The sequence below is a fragment of the Trachurus trachurus genome (assembly GCF_905171665.1).
Source record: "Trachurus trachurus genome assembly, chromosome: 5".
Classification (NCBI taxonomy): Eukaryota; Metazoa; Chordata; class Actinopteri; order Carangiformes; family Carangidae; genus Trachurus; species Trachurus trachurus.
This window is the reverse complement of record NC_139896.1, coordinates 31865177-31885995: the sequence shown is the minus strand read 5'-3', so window position 1 is coordinate 31885995 and position 20819 is coordinate 31865177. Positions and strand designations below refer to the sequence as shown.

General features: G+C 39.8%; 1 protein-coding gene across 1 annotated transcript in view; it reads right to left on the bottom strand.

Annotated features, from left to right (window-relative positions):
* Positions 1 to 20819, bottom strand: part of LOC310986533 (protein phosphatase 1 regulatory subunit 1A-like) — a gene marked incomplete at both ends in the record, with an annotated part of 42860 nt that overhangs the window by 20904 nt on the left and 1137 nt on the right. Inside the window, one exon of the mRNA XM_083972471.1 lies at positions 3869 to 3929. Coding sequence (XP_083828597.1) covers positions 3869 to 3929 — 61 coding nt within the window. The remainder of the gene's footprint in view (positions 1 to 3868; positions 3930 to 20819) is intronic.

Sequence of the window (20819 nt, the reverse complement as noted above, 5' to 3'; positions counted from 1 at the left end):
AATATTTGTCAGTTGCGTCTGCACCCGAGACACACATCCATACATACAGCGCTAGAGACAGACCTGTGTGTGTGGAAAATCGAGTAGCCAGACGGGTTGATGTTTGACCGGCGCGGAGAGAGAGAGCAGGAGAAGCTGCTGCCTGCGAGACGCCAAGCGCGGCGCGCCTGTGAGGCGCTGCGCTTCCGCGGGCTGTGTGTCCGGCTGCCGGCAATTAAAAAAAAAAAAAAACTCCGCTCATATCGACAGCTTTACGTCGCGCACAACAACAACAACCAACAACAGCAACAACCAACCAGGAAAAAAAGCTGTGAGTGAGCAGGACTGTGATGGTGACGAGGCTATTGTTTAATGCACAGTAGCTACAGTATTATCTTTTGCACTTGTAGGCTATAGGAGTGTATGTTACAAACTGATTTACAGCTTGTTGTTTATAAAGCTGCTGTTCTGTGGACTAATTTCTGTGCATGAGCTGTCAGTCAGTGAATACAGATTGTTGCAAAGCATTTCCCTCCTCCTGTGATTTTAGTTATGATGGGAAATATGAATGACGTCATCAGCGACTAGTCGACGTCGACTCGACTTTCATAACATTAGAGTCGACTTTAAAAAATCAGAAGTCGTGCAACCCCTAGTTGGTATATGGATGTTTGTTTGTATATTGCATATATAAAAAACTGGAAAATAAAATATTTCAAAAAAAAAAAAAATTCTCACATTTTGGGGGCCGGAAAGGCAGAGTGATATTTCCATGGTATGTTCCCCTTTAAAGCCCCTGTACGGAGCTTTTAACTGGATACGCAAAAGTCTCTGGTTTCTGCTGATGTGTCTCTGTTACCTACAACAGCAAATGAGTCCATCAGTGTGAAGATACGCTATTTCTAAGTAGTCTAATTCTATACCTCTGGAAGGCATGGTCGGGTCGGACCACTGACGAAATGATACGAATAGATACATTACGCTGCTAAAAAAACCCAAAACAAGTCCCGTCTTCTTTCCAAAATAAATCTACACGCGCTGGCCAGACAAATGTCTTCATTCCACCGCTTTCATCCACAGGGGCCACCAAAATCAACACTAAATGAAAGGTCTGTACAGGGGCTTTAAATTGAAACCTTACGCAAACCTAAAACATACTGCAGGAGGGTCCTGGGACTTGTTACCATGATGGACCAAGTCTTTCAAAAGTATTTGTTCATTTTACTAAAAATCCTCTTCAACCTCTTCATCTTTTCAAACATCTCAAAATATGCTTTTAAAATACCAGTGCAGCACAACAATACCAAACCTTTCATGTGCCATGCTTTGCTCTTTTCCTGTGATCTTTTGTGCTTTCTCTCCCTTTCTTCTTGTTTTTGCATTTTCATTTCTTCACATCACAAATAACTCCTTTTCTACACCACTCAAGCCTCTTAAGTTTATACTTTGTGTTTTTTTCTCCTCTTGTCTCTAATCTTCAAGATCGTGGAGGGTTTCTCTACACTTTCACTCAAATCTGATCAAAGTTAATTCTGAGAAGCTCCACGTGCTCAGTGCCCAATTACTGATTCAAACATGGAGACGAGCGCATGTGATCACAGGCACACATAGACACAGATTAACCACACTGATCACAGGCAAAGAAGAACATTTTTTAAATCATATCCAATTAGGAAGACTGTCGTTTTCAAGATGAAAACACCAATTATGTCAAACTTCTGTGATAAATATGACAATGGCAGTCCCTGCTGGTATCCACAGTGACATATCAGCTTTTTTTGATTTATCCATTCAAACACAATATCATCCTGTGTTTTCTCACCTCGAGAGAATTTACTCTCCCTGCCCTGAATTCCCATCTGATCATCTCTTAATTCTGCAGCAGGTCACACACTCACAAACCAGAGTACAACAGACGCAGGGAGGGAAGCAGGGAGCCAATGGATGACTCATAGAACAGGATAACACTCTAGAGGAGCGCTGTTGTGCTTGATCATTAAGATCCCAGGAGAGAACACACACACACACACACACACACACACACACACACACACACACACACACACACACACACACACACACACACACACACACACACACACACACACACACACACACACACACACACACACACACACAGGAAAACACACAGTACTGTTTCTCTGGCTCTAATGCAGCAGGAAGGTTCATCTGCTGCATAATAACACCAAGATGTAACACCGCAAGATTCAAAACAAGAAATATGGTAATGTGTGAGAGACATATTGTGACTATTGTCAGTTGTCAGTGTGTGGGTCCATATACCTGCATTATTAACACAGCGGGGAGAAAAAAATAATCTCACAATGACACATTTTAGAGATTCATTTCCCGCCTGGATACAAAAACCTAATCCCCCGAGGTTAAACAATTATTGTTATGTTCAGGATTGGTTTTGGTTGGTGATGATGATGTTGGGAACAGATGAATCAGGGATACAGTCTGTTTGCAGCTGCCTCTCTTTCCCAAATACTGTACTGTACTGTATGTCAGACTGAGATCAGATTGACTAAAGATCTGCAAAGAAAACTACAGACAACCCTGTCAAAATCACAACAGGGCAAACACTGAGGGGACTGAGGTCACTCATACAGTAGTGTGTGAAATACTACACAGCACCTTTGACTCTTGCAGTTACATCTTAACCCTCCTGTTGTCCTGTTGTCCTTCTGGGTCAAATTGACCCAATCTGTTCCCTTCCTCCATCCTTCCTTCTTTCCTTCCTCCCTTCCTTCCTTCTTTCCACAATCCTTCCTTCCTTCCCTTCATCCTTACTTCTTCTTCCTTCCTCTTTTGATCCAATTGACCTGATCTGTTCCCTATACCTCCATCTTTCTTTCCTTCCTTCCTTCCTTCCTTCCTTCCTTCCTTCCTTCCTTCCTTCCTTCCTTCCTTCCTTCCTTCCTTCCTTCCTTCCTTCCTTCCTTCCTTCCCTCCCTTCGTCCTTACTTCTTCCTTCCTTTTTGACACAATTTGTTCCCTCCCTCCTTCTATCTTTCCTTTCTTTTCCCCTTCCTTCTTTCCTCCCATCTTTCCCTTCGTCCTTACTTCTTCCTCCCTTTTTGACCCAATTGTCCCAATCTGTTCCCTTCCTCCATCTTTCTTTCCCTTTCCCTTCCTTCTTTCCACAATCCTTTTTCCCTTCCTTCCTTCTTTCCTTCCCTTTGTCCTTACTTCTTCCTTCCTTTTTGACCCAATTGACCCAATCTGTTCCCTCCCTCCTTCTATCTTTCCTTTCTTTTTCCCTTCCTTCTTTCCTCCCATCTTTCCCTTTGTCCTTCCTTCCTTCTTTCCCTTCACCCTTCCTTCCTTTCTTCCTTCCTTGACCCAGGAGGACAACAGGAGGGTTAATCAGTTGCAGCCCTGACCCCTGACCTGACCTTTGGGCCAATACAGTCGAATGTGCTCTGACTGCTGCTGGGCTGCTTGGGCAAAGACTACATTAAACTACATAAATCTCACATATAAATGAAATAAATACAGACATAGACAGGTGCAGATTCTGCACAGAGAGGCTCTCCACCTGGTTCCAGTAAATTATTTCCTCTTGTCTCTTCTCTTGCTCGGTGGCACAGACACTCATCCCACCTCTCCAAAACTGTGCAGAGTATTACACACAGCTGGATGCCCTCATTCATTATTCATATCTTCAAACAGGATTTAACTATTAAGTGACCTTGTGTGCGTTTCTGACACTGTGGAGCTCCTCTGAAAGATTAGCAGAATACCAGCAGTCTAGAAAATCTCTCCACATGTGATTCTGTTCTGGTATTTCACGACTGGACAGCTGATATCTCGTGTGTGTGTGTATGCGTGTGAGTATGTTTGTGTTTGTACTGAAGTGTCTTACCAGGTGATGATTGATCACTGGATGCCACTAAAGTGGCAGGAGTGGGTCTACGTCTTCTGATCTGAAAAAGTAGAACAGTTCATGACATTTATCCCTCAGGTGAAAAAGAAACACAGGCTCCATTAAAATGACAGTAAACTTAAGATGCTTTTGAAACTAAGAATATCAAGACCCTTTGTTCAAACATTTTTAAACGTTGAGCGATAAATTTCAAGCACTTTTCAGGCTCTAATTTACCCACTAATGCACTAAATAGGTTATATCCAATCCACCAATCAAAATGCTAAGCAGTGCACTGAAATTTGCATTCTCTTATTTCTCAAGCAGTCTGGGAGAGTCTGGCACTGTTCCCTCATGACCTGGATTATGGCAGTCATTACCCAGACCAGGCAGCATCACTCTCTGTCCCTTATGATGCCTGCAGCCGTACTGCAGCCTGTGTGATCCATGTTTGGGTGTCTTACAGTCTGAGTGCTGGCTCTCAACAGTGCTGCGCAGGGAGATCAGCAGGGCAGCCTGCCATCACCTACTACTCCCTGCTTGGCTCGCAACTAGTAGAGTGTGGCAGCAGCCATGAGGCAATCTGGGATAGTATATGAAAAGATATGCACATTTCACTGAGCCGCATCAGCACTATTCAAACGTATAGCTGTTAGAAAGCCGAGCCAGTGGGTATGAAAACTGAAGGTCTGACACAAAATGTATTGAGTGTGTTACAAACAGATTGAAAAGGTGTTTGAAAAATACAAAAAGAACTTTACCATTCATTTTACTGTATTATAATTAAAATAGGGATAAAATGTTTGCAATATAAAACAAGTAAGGCTCTTTTTCCCCAACCCCCCAAACATCACTGTATATTTATAGTCTGTGGTCCATTAATATGTATTTTCCACAAATGTGTGGCTGCTAGTTGGTAAAATGATGCAATTTAGATCTAGGACTCTACGCCAGGATATTTCAGCCCACACACAACATGCATTTTGATACACAGGGAAAGACGATAACAAAGATTATAAACTGACACATGAAACAAATAGAATGGTCTAAAATATTATTTTCATCCCATGAGCTGAGGGACGCTTTCAGAGGCAAACAAGAGCCGCCTGGGTCTGCAGCTTTCAAATTAAAATCAGAACGGCATCTATGTATTTTTGAGGGAAAGTGATTAACAGAGATTAATTTTCAGTTGCCTCCAGGATCAAGTGATTACATTTCTGCTATAGTGCTGCCTAAACCTAAGAGCCTGAAACGTAGGAGTTTAAATAGGGGCCCATTATTCATGATAACACACAAACACACTCTCTCCTTGTGCATGGTTGACAGGTTGCTGACGAAGACTGAAAGTCATGTGAGCTCCAGTCCTCCATACATCTTCTCTAAATGTTGCTGGTGCACATAAAAAGCAGTTTTCCTTTGGTTGACACAATACAACATCACAGGCCTTTTACAAAATGTTCCCACTTGGTTTAAAAAAAGAGAGAAGGCGTTTAAAGGTTTGAGCAAGAGTAAAAGGTGTATGTATGTATGTATGTATGTATGGGTAACACTTTACTTGACGCCTATCTCTATAACACATTATAACCATACTTATAATGAGTTATAATGCAGTTATAACAATAAGCATAACACATTATAGTCAGTGAGTTACTAACAATTATAACGTATTATAATACCTGACCTTATAAGTCATGATAAAATGCTTTATAGTGTGTTATGATTATTGTTATAAAGCATTATTATAATTTATGAGTGTTTATAACTATAGTTATACAGTGCTATAACTGCATTATAACTCATTATGGTTATAATGTGTTATAGAGATAGGTGTCAAGTAAAGTGTTACCGTATGTATGTATGTATGTATGTATGTATGTATGTATGTATGTATGTATGTATGTATGTATGTATGTATGTATGTATGTATGTATGTATGTATGTATGTATGTATCTATCTATCTATCTATCTATCTATCTATCTATCTATCTATCTATCTATCTATCTATCTATCTATCTATCTATCTATCTATCTATCTATCTATCTATCTATCTATCTCATCAGATGTACAACTAGTCCATGATCAGTAGATCGGCATAAACACACACAGTGATGTCTTTAAAAACAGTACAGTTCTGTACAATAATCCTCTCTTCTCCAGTTGAAACCAAAAGAGAAAGCAGGAACCACCTCTGAAACATGCACCAGCCCCAAGGGAATACAACTACAGTACTGAAATCACCTTCCACATTGTTTTTTTGGCCTTGTGCCATTCTGCCATTTTTCACTTAATTTAACCTTTCTGCTGTTGTTTGTCTGCCCGTTTTTTGTCCTTTCTTTTGCCACAGCATCCAAATAGCTTCTCATTTATAGACAACCTTTTAATGTTACAAGCCAGCTCAAAAACAACTGAATCAGGACAGAGGTTGCTCTGAATATTTTTCTAACCTGTCATCATTTAGATGAGTCCTGAAAGGTTTCGTGGAATCTGTACAACGCCAATCTCGTCTAAAGTAATTTGCGAAAAGCTGTAATTAGAGCTCCTGAACCCATGAGAGGATGGTACAGTAGTTGATACCATCTGAAGCCTGTAGAGAAATCCACTGTGATGCCAAGAGAAAAGCCTGTTGACAGACTGTGGAGCACCAATCAGCTGAGAGAGTGGGTGGAGCCAGTTGCTGATGGCTACAGGTTGTCTCCAGGGAAACTACTCCAGAATATGTTGCAAAGAAAACCTGGTCATCAACATCTACTGCTCTAAGTTTTCTACTTATGACGGGGTTTATGTTGAGATAAGAGATAAATAAATAGCCTACTGTACCTGTAGTCATCTCTGTATCATTTACTACTGTAATACAGCCATACAATACACATAAAACGTATTCTCTCCATTGATTGCCCAATTTATTACACAGTTAATTAAATCAGCTTTTGATTAACCTCGCTCTTTTTCTCCATTTTCATCACAGTGGTTGTTGACATTGTGTTTATCCTGTATTAGTAAATGACTTTATTCAAACTCGGTTGTTGTCCTGTTCTTTTAATAGAGATCAGAGATCCATTAGACTGATTGGAGTTATGTTATTACAGTAAATGCGTTTTTTCACAACTCTTTCCTTAAAGTAAGAAGGGTGAATAAGGCTTTTTAATTTTAAAAGTTTGGCCTCTGCTCAGTTTACCATTTTGGAAAATTGGCCCATTGCCATAATCCCTATAGTCTTGGGAGTAGGTCCATTGTTTTCGAGGTAAATTCAGAGACTGCTTGCCAAAAAACTGCCCCCGACGGGAACGCACATCAGCGGCCTCCGTAGCGTAGCTCTGAGCAGCTCACGGCTCTGCTCCACTGTTATAAAAACAGCTTGCACCGACAATTAAAGGTAACAAACCTACTGCTATGACTATAGGGATTATGGCATTGGGCCAATTTGCCAAAATATTGAACTATCCCTTTAAATCTCCTTTACCTTTAAAATCATAGTCAACAGGAAGCTAAACAGGAAGGCTGTGAACAAGAAGGTGCCCTTTCTTTCCTTCAACATGCAGGCACAGGTGTCTTAACTGCTTTTTACCCTTTTCTTCCAAGGAAAGTGCTGACCTCATATCCTGAGATGAGTGTCAGCATTGTGTTCCCTGCCTCCTGCTGATTTCCCTTTGTGCATCAGTATCTCTGATGGTAATATCCTCACACAGGTAGAGACAGATTTTTGTTTCAGTGAGAATCCGCAGTCGAGTCACATAAAACCACAAATAAAATCAGGTACACCCACGATGCAGCGAGCGAGCCAGTAGGCAAAACACACACATACATATGCTGAAGCTTTGCACCTGCCTGCGCCCACATACTGCACAGTATGTGGTGTTGTGTGAATGGAAATGTATCTTCAGTCATATTCAGATATTTATACAACTTAACTGTTTCATTAGTTATTTTGTGGTGGCAATATAATTAGTGTGAATGCTGAAAGCATTCACACTATTGTTCTTCTGTTCAGCCATTTTCTTCCGCCTTTTTACGGTCTTCTTCTAGTCCTTCATACTTTGTGCTATTTCAACAATTCATATATCAATACGTGCAGCTTTTTTTTTTAACTTTATCGGCATTACTTTTCTCTTTTTAACTATTTATACTTTTTAAAATATTTAACTTTTTCTGCAAATTAAACTCTAGACAAATTATTTTCTCCAGTTTTGTAGCCACACTTGTCTTCTGGAATGGCCTAGAGGATAAGGTTCCTGCCATCCAACCACAATAGTCCAGGCAATTTAGCTCATTTTGGACCCAAAAATAGAACTAATTGTCACAGAAGGTTTTTCACCATACATCATTTCTATGAGGTGTCTAGAACAACATACTAAAAGTCCTAAGAAATCCTAGTTGGGGAAATATGTTTAATTCGCATCATTATTTACTGTATAAAGTCTATGGTGCCGACAACAATACACCCCAATGGGGCTATTTTTTTTCTTTACTCCTATCACAATGAAACTTTACACAATGAAAGTATCCATGAAATGTAACATTTTTTGTATTACAAGTTTCTTTGAAAATGAATTTGAATATGCAAATGAGCCTTACACTAATCAAATATGCCCAAAATACACCCGAATAGGCTTCTTTTTTTTCCTTTACTCCTACCACAATGAAACTTTACACAATGAAAGTAGACATTAAAAGTAACATTTTTTGTATTACAAGTTTCTTGGAAAATGAATTTGAATATGCAAATGAGCAATACACTAATGGAATATGCCCAAAATACACCCGAATAGGCTTATTTTCTTCCTTTACTCCTACCACAATCACACTTCACACAATAAACATGAAAAGTAACATTTCTGTATTTCAAGTTTCTTGGAAAATGTATTTTAAATATGTGAATGAGCTCAACACTAATTGACTTATGGTCAAGAAGCCATAAAGCCGCAAGCAGCAACAGGGGCCAAATAACTTAGTTCTTAGTCCCGCTCATATGTTGTTGAACATAACAGCATATTTAATATAACATCACACATGGCCGTTGAAATGACTTTGATGAATTCTGACTTTCTTCTGATGTTCTCTGCAAACTGGGAGGAAAGTCGTTAGGTAAGGCTTGTTCGCTAATAATAAAAAAAAGAATTTAGAAAGCAACTGGAGACAAGACTGTGCAATTAATTCTTAAGGTCAATATAGGTCTTTTAAGTGGCAAGTGACGTGTGTATGCATAAGTCAAGTGTGGCAAGTGACAGCACTCAGTGCATAGGTTAACTTATGCAATGGACATGAATGTGTTAGTTATTTGGCCCCTGTTGCTGCTTGTGGCTTTATGGCTTCTTGACCATAAGTCAATTAGTGTTGAGCTTATTTACATATTTAAAATTAATTTTCCAAGAAACTTGAAATACAGAAATGTTACTTTTCATGTATACTTTTATTGTGTGAAGTGTGACTGTGGTAGGAGTAAAGGAAGAAAATAAGCCTATTCGGGTGTATTTTGGGCATATTCCATTAGTGTATTGCTCATTTGCATATTCAAATTCATTTTCCAAGAAACTTGTATTACAAAAAATGTTACTTTTAATGTCTATTTTCATTGTATAAAGTTTCATTGTGGTAGGAGTAAAGGAAAAAAAGATGCCTATTCGGGTGTATTTTGGGCATATTTGATTAGTGTAAGGCTAATTTGCATATTCAAATTAATTTTCAAAGAAACTTGTAATACAAAAAATGTTACATTTCATGGATACTTTCATTGTGTAAAGTTTCATTGTGATAGGAGTAAAGGAAAAAAATAGCCCCATTGAGGTGTATTGTTGTCAGCACCATAGACTTTATACAGTAAATAATGATGCGAATTAAATAAATTTCCCCAACTAGGATTTCTTAGGACTTTTAGTATGTTGTTCTAGACACCTCATAGAAATGATGTATGGTGAAAAACCTTCTGTGACAATTAGTCTGTCGGAAAACGCTATTTTGCCTGGACTACAAGGTCACACGTTCAAATCCCACCTGAGCAAGCCACTTTGAACTTTAACCAATACCACTTGGTCTGGTCACATGATCAAACTTGATAATGCATATGCGCCCCCACCTATTCTCTTTACCTCTTTCAATCTTGGTTTGTGTTAACATGTTTCTTGTTTATACCACTGCACTAAGATTGATTTGCACTGGAACTACAGCTTTGGGCTCGTTAACTTCAGAGTGAGACAGAGTGCAGCTCATCAACAGACAACAGTCTTTGAAACTGTGTGTACACTGTGGCCTAGAGGCACAATGAAAGTCTACTGACCATGAGGTTGTGGGTTCGATTCCTACCTCGGTCAAACATTTGTATGGTGATCAGTCACTGCTTGCACTATTTGCTAATTCTGCAACAGCGTTCAGCTGCTTTCAGCATTCACACCATTTCCATTCTTGGAAATGCTTTTTCTAGTTGCTGGATGAATTACAGAAAAATTGTATATCTTTTTTTTATTTATTTGTGAATATTCCTATAGACCAGAGCGGCATCTTTATGCAAATGAGAGTGACTGAGGCATCCTGGGTAATTTAGGGGCAGCGCGCGGGATCCCTCCATTGAAAAGTTCAGTCTAACTGGCTGACAAACTAACAAAAAGTTGGCTATTAACAGGCTATTTACAGACAACACTTAGCCAAAACCTACCTGGTGATCCGACAAAATACGTGTAGATGTCTGGGTAAGACATTTCTGGCCACTGTGTGGGGTCATTGATCCAGTTAGATTGTGGGAGGCTAAATGGGCATACCAGTAGATTAATTAATTGTAATTTTTCATGAACGGTCGGTTTCAAGGAGGGTGTCAAAATAATTATGAGACATAGTGCTACAAAAGAAATAAAAGATAAAACACTAAAATTGATTGTTAGTTAGTTAGTCTACGCTCCATCAAAACACAAAAAGCCACTGAGTGCACACCTGAGGGAATTTAAAAATGCCGGGCGCTGCCCATAAATTACCCAGGATGCCTCAGTCATTCTCATTTGCATAAACATGCCGATCTGGTCTATGTGGTTGGGGTGAATGAGTACATGCAAAGACCAGGGGCCCTAAACATAAGCAAACAGGTTGTGTCTGTACAGTAAGTCACCATTTTTGTAGCTTGTTAGATATTTAATTTACCAACATTACAAGAATAAGTAATCTGGTTGCAATAACTCCTCCTTCAAAACGTGTGTTTTTGTCATAATTAGTAGAATATAAATATAGTTTCTAGGAGACAGGGTCGAATGGGGCACAAAACAGATTCTCCCACTCACGGTTACATCTTGGACAAGCTTTTCGAGTCCAGAAACAGAAATAGCGATGACGATCCCTCTCTCTGTCTACATGCTGGAACTTACATGCACCTTTTCTCTGCAACGAAGAACTCACACTTCTTCCACAGGGAAACTAAAACCTTACACAGGAGGCAAAATCCAATAACAAGTAATCACCAGAGCTGCCTTTGAGTTATGGTGAGATGCCAGGTGTGAACTGCAGCCAACTGATTTAGACACAGCATCGATATAGGCTTCAACACAACACACTGGTTTGGGACTATGGTCTGTTGTTCTCATCTTGACGATACTTTTAGAGCTTAAAGCGTCTTTGAGGGATGGTGATCTTGCAAATCTCATCACTTTCGAATAAACACTTTGCTGAAATCACTGAGTAATTCACTCAAAAACCTCGTCACTGCCAGGGATCTCACTTGAGAAATTACCCACCCTCACACTATGGCCCACATGCTCCATGGGTGGTGAAATACAAATTAGATCTGACTCAAAGCTACATTTCAGTGCAACCTGAATCAGTTCCATTGTGGGGAACCCATGGACTTTCATGCAACCTCACGCCTACGGTACATCTTTAAGCTGCCAGCAGCAGCAGGCAACAACCACGTTACAGAATCCAATTTAAAAGCAAGGTTCAAAAAGTACATGAACATGAGTTACCCAGCGTGAGCAGACAGTAATTCACGTTCATTTCACCTGGAGAAATGCTCAGAAGGCGAGACATCAGTCTGCCAGAAACATCAGCCAACTCAACTTTTGCTGTGTTTATGTGTACAGTAGGTTTGTTGTGGACATACATGTTTTTAGACTTTGAAAACTTAAAGGGATACTTCACCCAAAATCATAAGATGTACTAATTTTCTACTCTCCGAGAACTTCCGGAGTTATCAAAACATCTTTTGAAATTCCAGGCGGGGTCCGGCTGGCAACGGATTTTCACATAATGCCGGCGGATAGAGTTCACTTTTGAATCATCCAAAACACACACTATGAAACATCCAGATACCTCCGTACTGCTCGAAGCTGCGACATGAAAAAGTTGTTCGGAAATATATTCATTTGATCTCTGTTTTTAGCCTTGTTGTAGTAGTAGCTCCCAGTGGCTGCGCGAGATTTGCTGCGAGATGTTCTTCCGTGCTTACATCATACATCGAACATCTTGCAGCAAATCTTGCGCATGTGCACAAACATCAACAGAGCCACTGGGAAGACTTTCGTATACCCATTTCAAGCAGCACAACAGGTTATTTTCATGACTGTAGAGAGACTCATTTTTTTTAATGTCTTCACCCAGGATTTACTCAATGAAATTTGATTGTTGTGCAAGTTGTGTATCTCAGGGTCAGAGGGGACATACAGTAGAGATACACTGCTACAGTATGTTATCGTTATGATCATTATTGATCATTGTTGGGGGGGTGCCTGGGAGTAATCTCGCTTAGGGCACCAAAATGGCTAGAGCCGGCCCTGTTTGGACCATTCAACTTTGAGCACTATCGCCACCATTATACGAAAATCCGTTGCCAGCTGGAAGCCCCCCCCTCTGAACGTTCTCCGAACCCTTCCTTGGTAAGACGTTATTGATTTTGGGTGAAGTATCCCTTAAAAAAGTGAATTATTTAAGCCCTCCTGTCCTATACAATGTCTCAACCTGCTGAAAAATGACAAAGGTTACACTTTGTTAGTCTCTGGGGAAGTTTGACTTTGAAACAAAACCATTTTAAATGATAATTCATAAGGCTCTGTGCAGTCCCCTCAGCAAGGTCTCTCGTGTAACTGTATCAGAGTCAAAGCTGCAGATGATCATGCGTCTGCACTCCTGGATCCCAGGTTAATGAACAGTCTCCCCCTGTGGGTCAGGTCAGCAATTATTTAAATCACATCAGACTGTAATATAAGTGCTGTTTTTTTTTTAATAGCTACTTTACTCATTTTTTCATCCCTACATTTTATTTTTATGAACTCATTTGTCCTGTGTGTTTGCAAATAGCTTTAGAGCCAAGGATTTAAAGACCACGAAAATATAGTGAAATAGTTTTACTCAGCAGCACTCTTGTGTCTACTACAAATCTGTTTACTATTATTTTAGCCTTGTGTCTCATTTTGGTGCCATATCAGAAATAGTGCACCCTGCTGGCTCACACCCAAGCACAATGAGCCATGGCCGTGTATGACTAGTTAAACTCAGAGTCATTGTTATTCTCCTCAGCTGGCAGCCAAGCCAACTCCCTGAATCTCCACTCACACAAATGCCACTGCTTATACTGGACGGACTCAGCCCTTCAAACCGCTACGCCTGCTTTTCAACCCACAGTGCGTCTGAAATGCGGTTCTGTCAGACCTCACAACAATGAACAAAAACAGCCGTCGAAGTGATGGGTGGGCAGGAAAGGCCGTGCATGCCTGATATTCTTGTTGTGCTGGGGCCTCGCGGACAAAATACCCTTGGCCTGGAAAATACAGGTCACGCAGAGTCACAGACAAATTCTCCCAGCAGACCTCCATGCTGTGTCTCCAATAAGAGGGAAAATAATTACAAACCAAGGTTATGCATAAATATTATATTCCTTTTGTTTGCTGAGACAAAAGCGCAAACCTGTTTATGAATGCAAGCGGTAATGTTAACACTGACATAACCAATCACAGACAAAGAATATATAAAAATCCATTGTATTTACCTTACATTGTCTAAATGCGACTGCTGATACATATCAAAGGTTCATATTCAAATCATTTCTTGGGACTTTTAGTTCATGTATCATATATGACCAATGTGTTCTTACATGAAAAGAGCATGATATGAGTTAGAGAACCTACAGCTATTGGTCACTGGTCAAAGAGACTTGGCTTTGGAAATCACATATATATCACATTAATGACTAATTAGTGTGACAGAAGTGGCAAAATGTCTTATAATTAAAATCTACTTTGGGAAATCCTGAGGTTAAAAGACCTGACCTTCTAACCGTGACTCGGCTTTGGGAAAATCAGCAGAAGTTTTGTAACCGCTGCGCTATCAGAGCTTCCCCCCTGACCTTCTGCAGAACAATGTGTTTGCAACCACTCAGCCACTCAGCACCACGATTCAGGAAAAAAAGAGCATTTATTGCCAGGAAATTGCTGCAGAAAATAAAGGTTAAAGAAAACTTTTCTGAAACCTTTCATTCAGTGTCCACAGCGCTGCTGAGCTGTCAAGAAATTGTAGGAATTCAGCACAGTCCACCGGCCAGTACAGGCTGAGAGGGTTCATGTGATTCTTCATCCGTCATGCAGCCATTTGAAATATGATCGTGGTATTTGTTCAGAGTGAAATCAATGCTGAGCCATTACAGATCCTCACAGACTGTGGTCCCATTTGGCTCTGAATAGAAATAATTACTGTATTCAAGGAACTTTGAAAAACCCAGCCATTGACTTATATTTTCTGTTATCTCAGTTCCTTCAGTCCTCAGTCCTCCATCTCACTTTCAATCACGCAAGATACAAATCATCTCCTCTCTCATTTCTCTCAACCTGCTGCTGCAGATGGGAAGCAGAGGGGGGAGACTGTAATTTTGTCTCTGTAATAGAACCAAGGAAAGTTTTGCTGGGAATAATAAAAGTAGATACCAGCTGTTTAGCAAAAACTAAATACAACTCAGATGTATTATAACTTGCAACTTGTCTGCTTGGGCTTGTTATTGCAGCAGCTGTGAAACTGTGCAGGTGCCTACATGTACTTGTGCTTTAACTAAAAAAAAAACAGGACCAACTGTGTGAAGGAATTGAAAATTGACAGTTTTGAAGTTACTACTGAAACATGTACCAAGTTTTTGGCTCTTGTACATTACAAGATCCATTAAAAATGACAACAGAGGCAAATTTACCAACAAATGAATGAGTTCTGAAACAAAGAAGTCCTGATTTAAGACAGATTTAAGACTGGAGGCTCCTGATTTCCAACCATCAGTTTTGGCTGAAAGGACTTAGTTCAGACTGTGGTGTATATTCGGTAGCTTATATTGTCAACTACAGCATGTTTAGCAAATGGAACGTAATCTGATGATTCATTGGCCTGGACAGTGGACACACTGTATTACACCGCAGCCATAGGTAAACTGAGTGAATCAGAAAGCGGGATAATACGGTGTGCTCTGTAGGTGCACTTGTAACTATTCACAAGCACCTCAAACAGCAGATAATAACATACTGAGTTAGTTGGCTTGACAGGCTTATCATGCCAGGTACAGAGTGTTATGAAGGGTCAGCTGAACCAAAACGAACTGCAGCACTTTTTCTAATGCTATGCTGATTAATAGATCATACAATCATTCTTTAAATCTCAATTACAATCCATTAAAAAGAACAAATTATGAGTTGAGAGGTTGTGAAAAAATTGATTTAATTTTAACCATTAATGAGGCAGCTCATTACAGCCTAAAAATCTAAAAGAAAAAGAAAGTGATAACTGTATCGCAAATAAAAATGTGCTGTTTCTCAGTTTTCAAAGTATTGAGTTTATCTCCAGGTTAAAACTACATATTTTAACAGGTTTCAATTGCCTTCATGTGCAAGAAATACTGATCTTGTGAGAATAATAAAAATCTACTGCACTTCTTGGGAAATAGCCGTCCTGAGGCTATGAGGAGTCATTAAGTTAAGTTCTCAAGGAAGGAGAGAGACACTGGGACACGTCAGCAGAGGGGATATTAGGAAGGACGTTGTTTCAACCACCAAATGTCTCTGATAAAAGACAATTACCTCAAATGTCACGATTCATCATCTCAACATGGACAATATCGCCTGAGCAAGTGCTCCCCATTATGTAATGAGTTCAACATCAGCTGCCCGTTGGTATGGGAGAGGATGAAGTGTTTATCTTTCTGTGGGCAACACTGTCACTCTGTACTGTAAATGAAAAAAATAAAATAAATGTGAGGTTATGTGAGTTTAATTTAGAAGTAAAGCAATGGTGCTGGTGGTGTTTTATGTGCTGCCATTAAAACTTTAATGTGAGAAAATAACCCAGTGTTCACGACTAGTGCACTAAACTAATTAACAAGGACATAAGGCGTGCTTAAAGCAATAGTTTCACATGGTGGGATATTCACCATCTGTGTTTGAGGCTATACTGTAGCTAGCAGCCCATTAGCTTAGATTAGAACAAAGACTGTAAACAGGAAGAATACGCTCCACTGCTCAAAATGTACAGTCCCTCAAAACCCTTGGAACACCGTCATCCTCTCAGCAGGAGGCCACTGTCAAGTCTTTATTGGTCTGTATCGGGTTAAATGAACCCAACCTCATGGTAAATGCTGTTAAACTGGAGGCAGGATGGGATCTTGGCTTAGTATAAAGACTCGAAGCAGGTAGTCTGACCCAATCTAATATAAAGGAAATATGGCCACAGGTGCCTACATGTATAAGGCTGCATTCAGACCCACGCATGAAATAAAACAGCCCTCTCTTTTGTTTTAATGAGCCAGTCTGGAACAACCCAAGGAAATACTTGCAAGAACACACTGCAGATATACTAAATTGTAAAGTTGTAATGGTGTATTGTTTATCTCTCAACAAAGGAGAAAACTGTTTATGTATATTTAATTCAACATATTGATGTGTAATACAAACTGAACTTGATGCAGGTCTGAATCTCTGCTGAAGCTCACTGATTAACACAAGAGATTTCATTTGTTGAGTCCAGGCAAATAATACAATGATAAAGTGCCATATTACAGCTTTATGAGGGGGATATTGATCTTCTCATCTAACACTCAGAAAGACTATGAGTAAGCATCTAATGTGCCAAACGATCTCTTGAAACGCCCAGTCAACTTGTAATAAAATACATTATAGCCTATGTTTTCCATTATATTATAATGATATAACGTATTAGAAACTGATATGACCAGTTTCATTTTAAAAAACACACACAAATGACATCAAATGCATCATAATGTTTTATATTTGACTGAAACATGTTTATTTAATGACTACTGCACTTTACTGTTATCCAGACTATTACACTTTATACGGTAATGTATTGCTACATGCACTTTATTAAGACTGATTGCACTTTGTTATTAATTGCACTTGAGGCATGTCCGCACTTTACCAGACGTCTCTACTGAATGAACTGTTCCTTTGTTTTAAGAATGTGATTACCTGTTTTTATTTGTGTCTCTACTTCACCCAGGGAACATCTGCTATAGGGACAACAGATGGAAATTAGCCAATGGCTGCAATCTGTCATATTTACATTATTGTATACGAGTGATGTCCATTAACTTGCACTGTCCCTTTCAAATAAAAATAAAATGAAAATTAAACATTGAACACATACAGAAAAGAAGGTAAAGTTGAACAATGCTAAAGAGATGCACCCACACATACTGTACTACAATACACACACACACACAACCACACACACAACCACCTTGACACATACTGTATTAATAGTTGGAAGAATATCTACACCATCATCAGGTCTCTGCCTCTGGTACAGTCAGTCTGTGCTCGTGGGGACACAGTGAGCTCGATAAGGTTACGATAACTGTGGGACACACAGTATCTGTGTGAGGATAAGAGGATGAGTGTGCGCTGTTGTTGTGAGCGTCTGACCTCGGGGAGGCCGTCCTGACTGACGTGCAGTTCTCCACGGAGGCTGATTCACCATGCTGGGTGGTGTCAGGTTGCAGAGATTACTGAACCATGGGTGAAGTCCCCTGGTGCGACATATATACTGTAAGTGTGCTCGCAAACACACAATTCCTTTATTTCTTATTCATTTATTTTTTACTTGGTTTTTTTTTGTTGCTGGACTGTCTGTCTCATCCAGCTTCATCAATAAAACCACACACTTTTAATACCCAGCAGTCTCAGTGGCCACTCACAGTGGTCTCAGAATAAATTGAAAATGTATCCTAAGAGGGTCAAGTCCCAGTGGCAATCAGCCAGGCTTTTGGTCATGCTTGTTGGGGCTGGGAGCTGAGAACTCTCTTGAGTTTTGCAGAAGAACTAAACTGAACTTGACTTGTATACAGCTACAAGGAGATCGGTCTGCTGGGCAAGAGGAGCAGGTAAACACTACGCTGGATGTGTTCCTGTACTGAATCAACAAATCCTCTGCCTTGACACGGAACCGAATAAATACAGACAGTGAATACCAAGTCCCTGACACCCAGGCACAAACAAGACAGAGAGACCTGATCAGGGAGGTAAAGACGCACACACATGGGCACAACCAGACAAATACAGTGTGTTGTATGTACAATGTACCACAGGCACCAATTTACAGATTGTGCTCCTAATGTAAAATGACACACCAACAGAATTAGCCCCACACAAAACACAAACTAATAAGTTTAGTTGCCGGAAAATCATGCCACACTTTATGCTCGTTGGCTGGCAGCCATATAGCAAAGTTATAACCCTGATGATCCTAGTCCTAGTCGATTGGGTGATACTCGTGTTTGGTAGGCTACTGTAGCAGAAAGTGCAGTTTGATACTATAGCAAACACTCATTAAGCAGCTCCTGTAGCAGAAACACACCAGAAGTGCTCCTACTGTCTGTTTACAGCAGCCAAACAAGCTCACACATGCACCAACAACCCTGCTTTCATTTCATGCTGCTACATCTACAGTAAAACTAAAATGACCTTGTTTTTGTGGACGTATTTTTGATGCATTATGTTGCCATTGATGGGTAACCATGGTGACAAATGCGTGACAATAAAGGTTACAATGTGGAGCAACAATTTGAAGTGCAGTTACATTATTAAATAATCATTTTTTGTTCATTTATTCCTCTATTCTTTTGTTCTATTTATTCATTAATAATTTCATTTTTTACTGTAGATATATTGCAACACAACCCTGCTGTAAATAACACATACATATACAGTATATAATTATCCAGTATTTATTATTTATCTCACTTTACTTAACTATGTTTGTACTTGTGCGTGTTCTCTGTTATTTTATTGCTCAGTTGTTGCTGTCCTCATTCTTTACATCTTTTTATATTCTTATGTGTGTACAAGTGAGTGCATAAACTGGAGTCAAATTCCTTGTATGTCTGTGCATACTTAGCAAATAAATCAGATTCTGATTCTTGTTTCTATTTATATTTTATGCATAGTTTTGATTGTTTTATCTGTAAAATATATCAAGTTTTTGTCAGCTAGAACGTGCTGTACTGTGCTGTATAGTGTTGCCTCTTCTCTCCGTGGAGCAAACCTCTTAAAAGAAACGTATATGTAAAACAGAAACATGCACATGTAGTTGCAGTGCAGTGCACATCTCTCCAAACTGTAGCGACAACAGATGGAGGAGACAAGCTGAGTTTGGCTGACATTTAGGGAATGTCTAATAGAGAAGAAGCTCCTTGAATACATTCACCATGTTTCCTTCTCTTACACAACTTTCTACGTCACAGCAGAAAACACAGAAAACAATATTAACAATGGCTGCATTATGATTCAGAGAGCAAGCCAGGCTTTGTTTCCCTATCTGTCTCACTGTCACTGGCATACTGGGACAATAAATGGAACTGAGCCACGCTTAATGAAATTAGTTTCACCTGTGGTTTGGGTCAAGACGTGTGTTACTGTAGCTGCACCAGGGGTGATCTAAGGTTGTAGATATCTGCTTTCACCCTGTATGATGCACAAAAACCAGTATAGAGAGTTTTTTTTTTTTTTCTACAGATTCTGCAGTGTGGACTGTGAGTTGCAGTCACAACAGGCTGAAGGGCAAATCCAATAAGCTATGATAAAAAAAAAACCAAGAAAAATGTTGGTATTACATCAGGTTTTGGGTAGTTTACCATTACAAACCATGATGAAGAATGCAGAAGAAGAAACGTTTGTGTGCTGAGGCCACAGCTCCTTCCTGTGCCGATGGAAGTTATTTCACAGAAGTGCAGGCAATTTTCTCCTTATATGCAGAGGTGGACACTCGTGACTGAAATAGTTGCAGGCAGCTCTGGACGTGAAACGGCTGCAGGCTTTGTGTCATTTGTCTTGTTTGCTGTATATCACCACTGTGAAGTCATGTCATACCCAACCCAGCTCTCACTTGAACACATCAACAATGTTCAGCTGTTTAACCTTCAGTTCTTCTCATCTGAGCCTTTTAGACACTTTATAATCCTTAACCAGTAGCTCTAACCTTGACCACTCTCTCAAACTATCCCCAAAAAAAAAGTCCTGGCAAGGACTCACACACATACACAAGAGTGAACAGCAGAAAGAGAGACATAGAGATGGGTCGTAGTCAGACTCATAAATCTTGGCTGAATTTACTCGAGGCTCATTCAATATGAATGATGAGTCCTGTTCATATTATATTTATATAAATGAGAAACTGGGACACCGTTTTCCACTATATTCTACAGGCACTTTACTGCACCCTACAGTACTTACTCACTTTTGCATGTTTTAATCAATTCAGCCTTGCCTTTAAAGGGATAGACCAACATTTTGGTAAACTGGCCCATTGCCATAATTTCTATAGTCATAGCAGTAGGTTCATTACCTTTAATTGTCGGTGCAAGCTGTTTTTAGAACGGCGGAGCAGAGCCGTGAGCTGCTCAGAGCTACACTATGGAGGCTAATGGGATTTCTTGGTTTCCCTCATCAAACTCATCAAATACACAACAACTCCAAAACGCTCTGGTGGACAAGTTGTG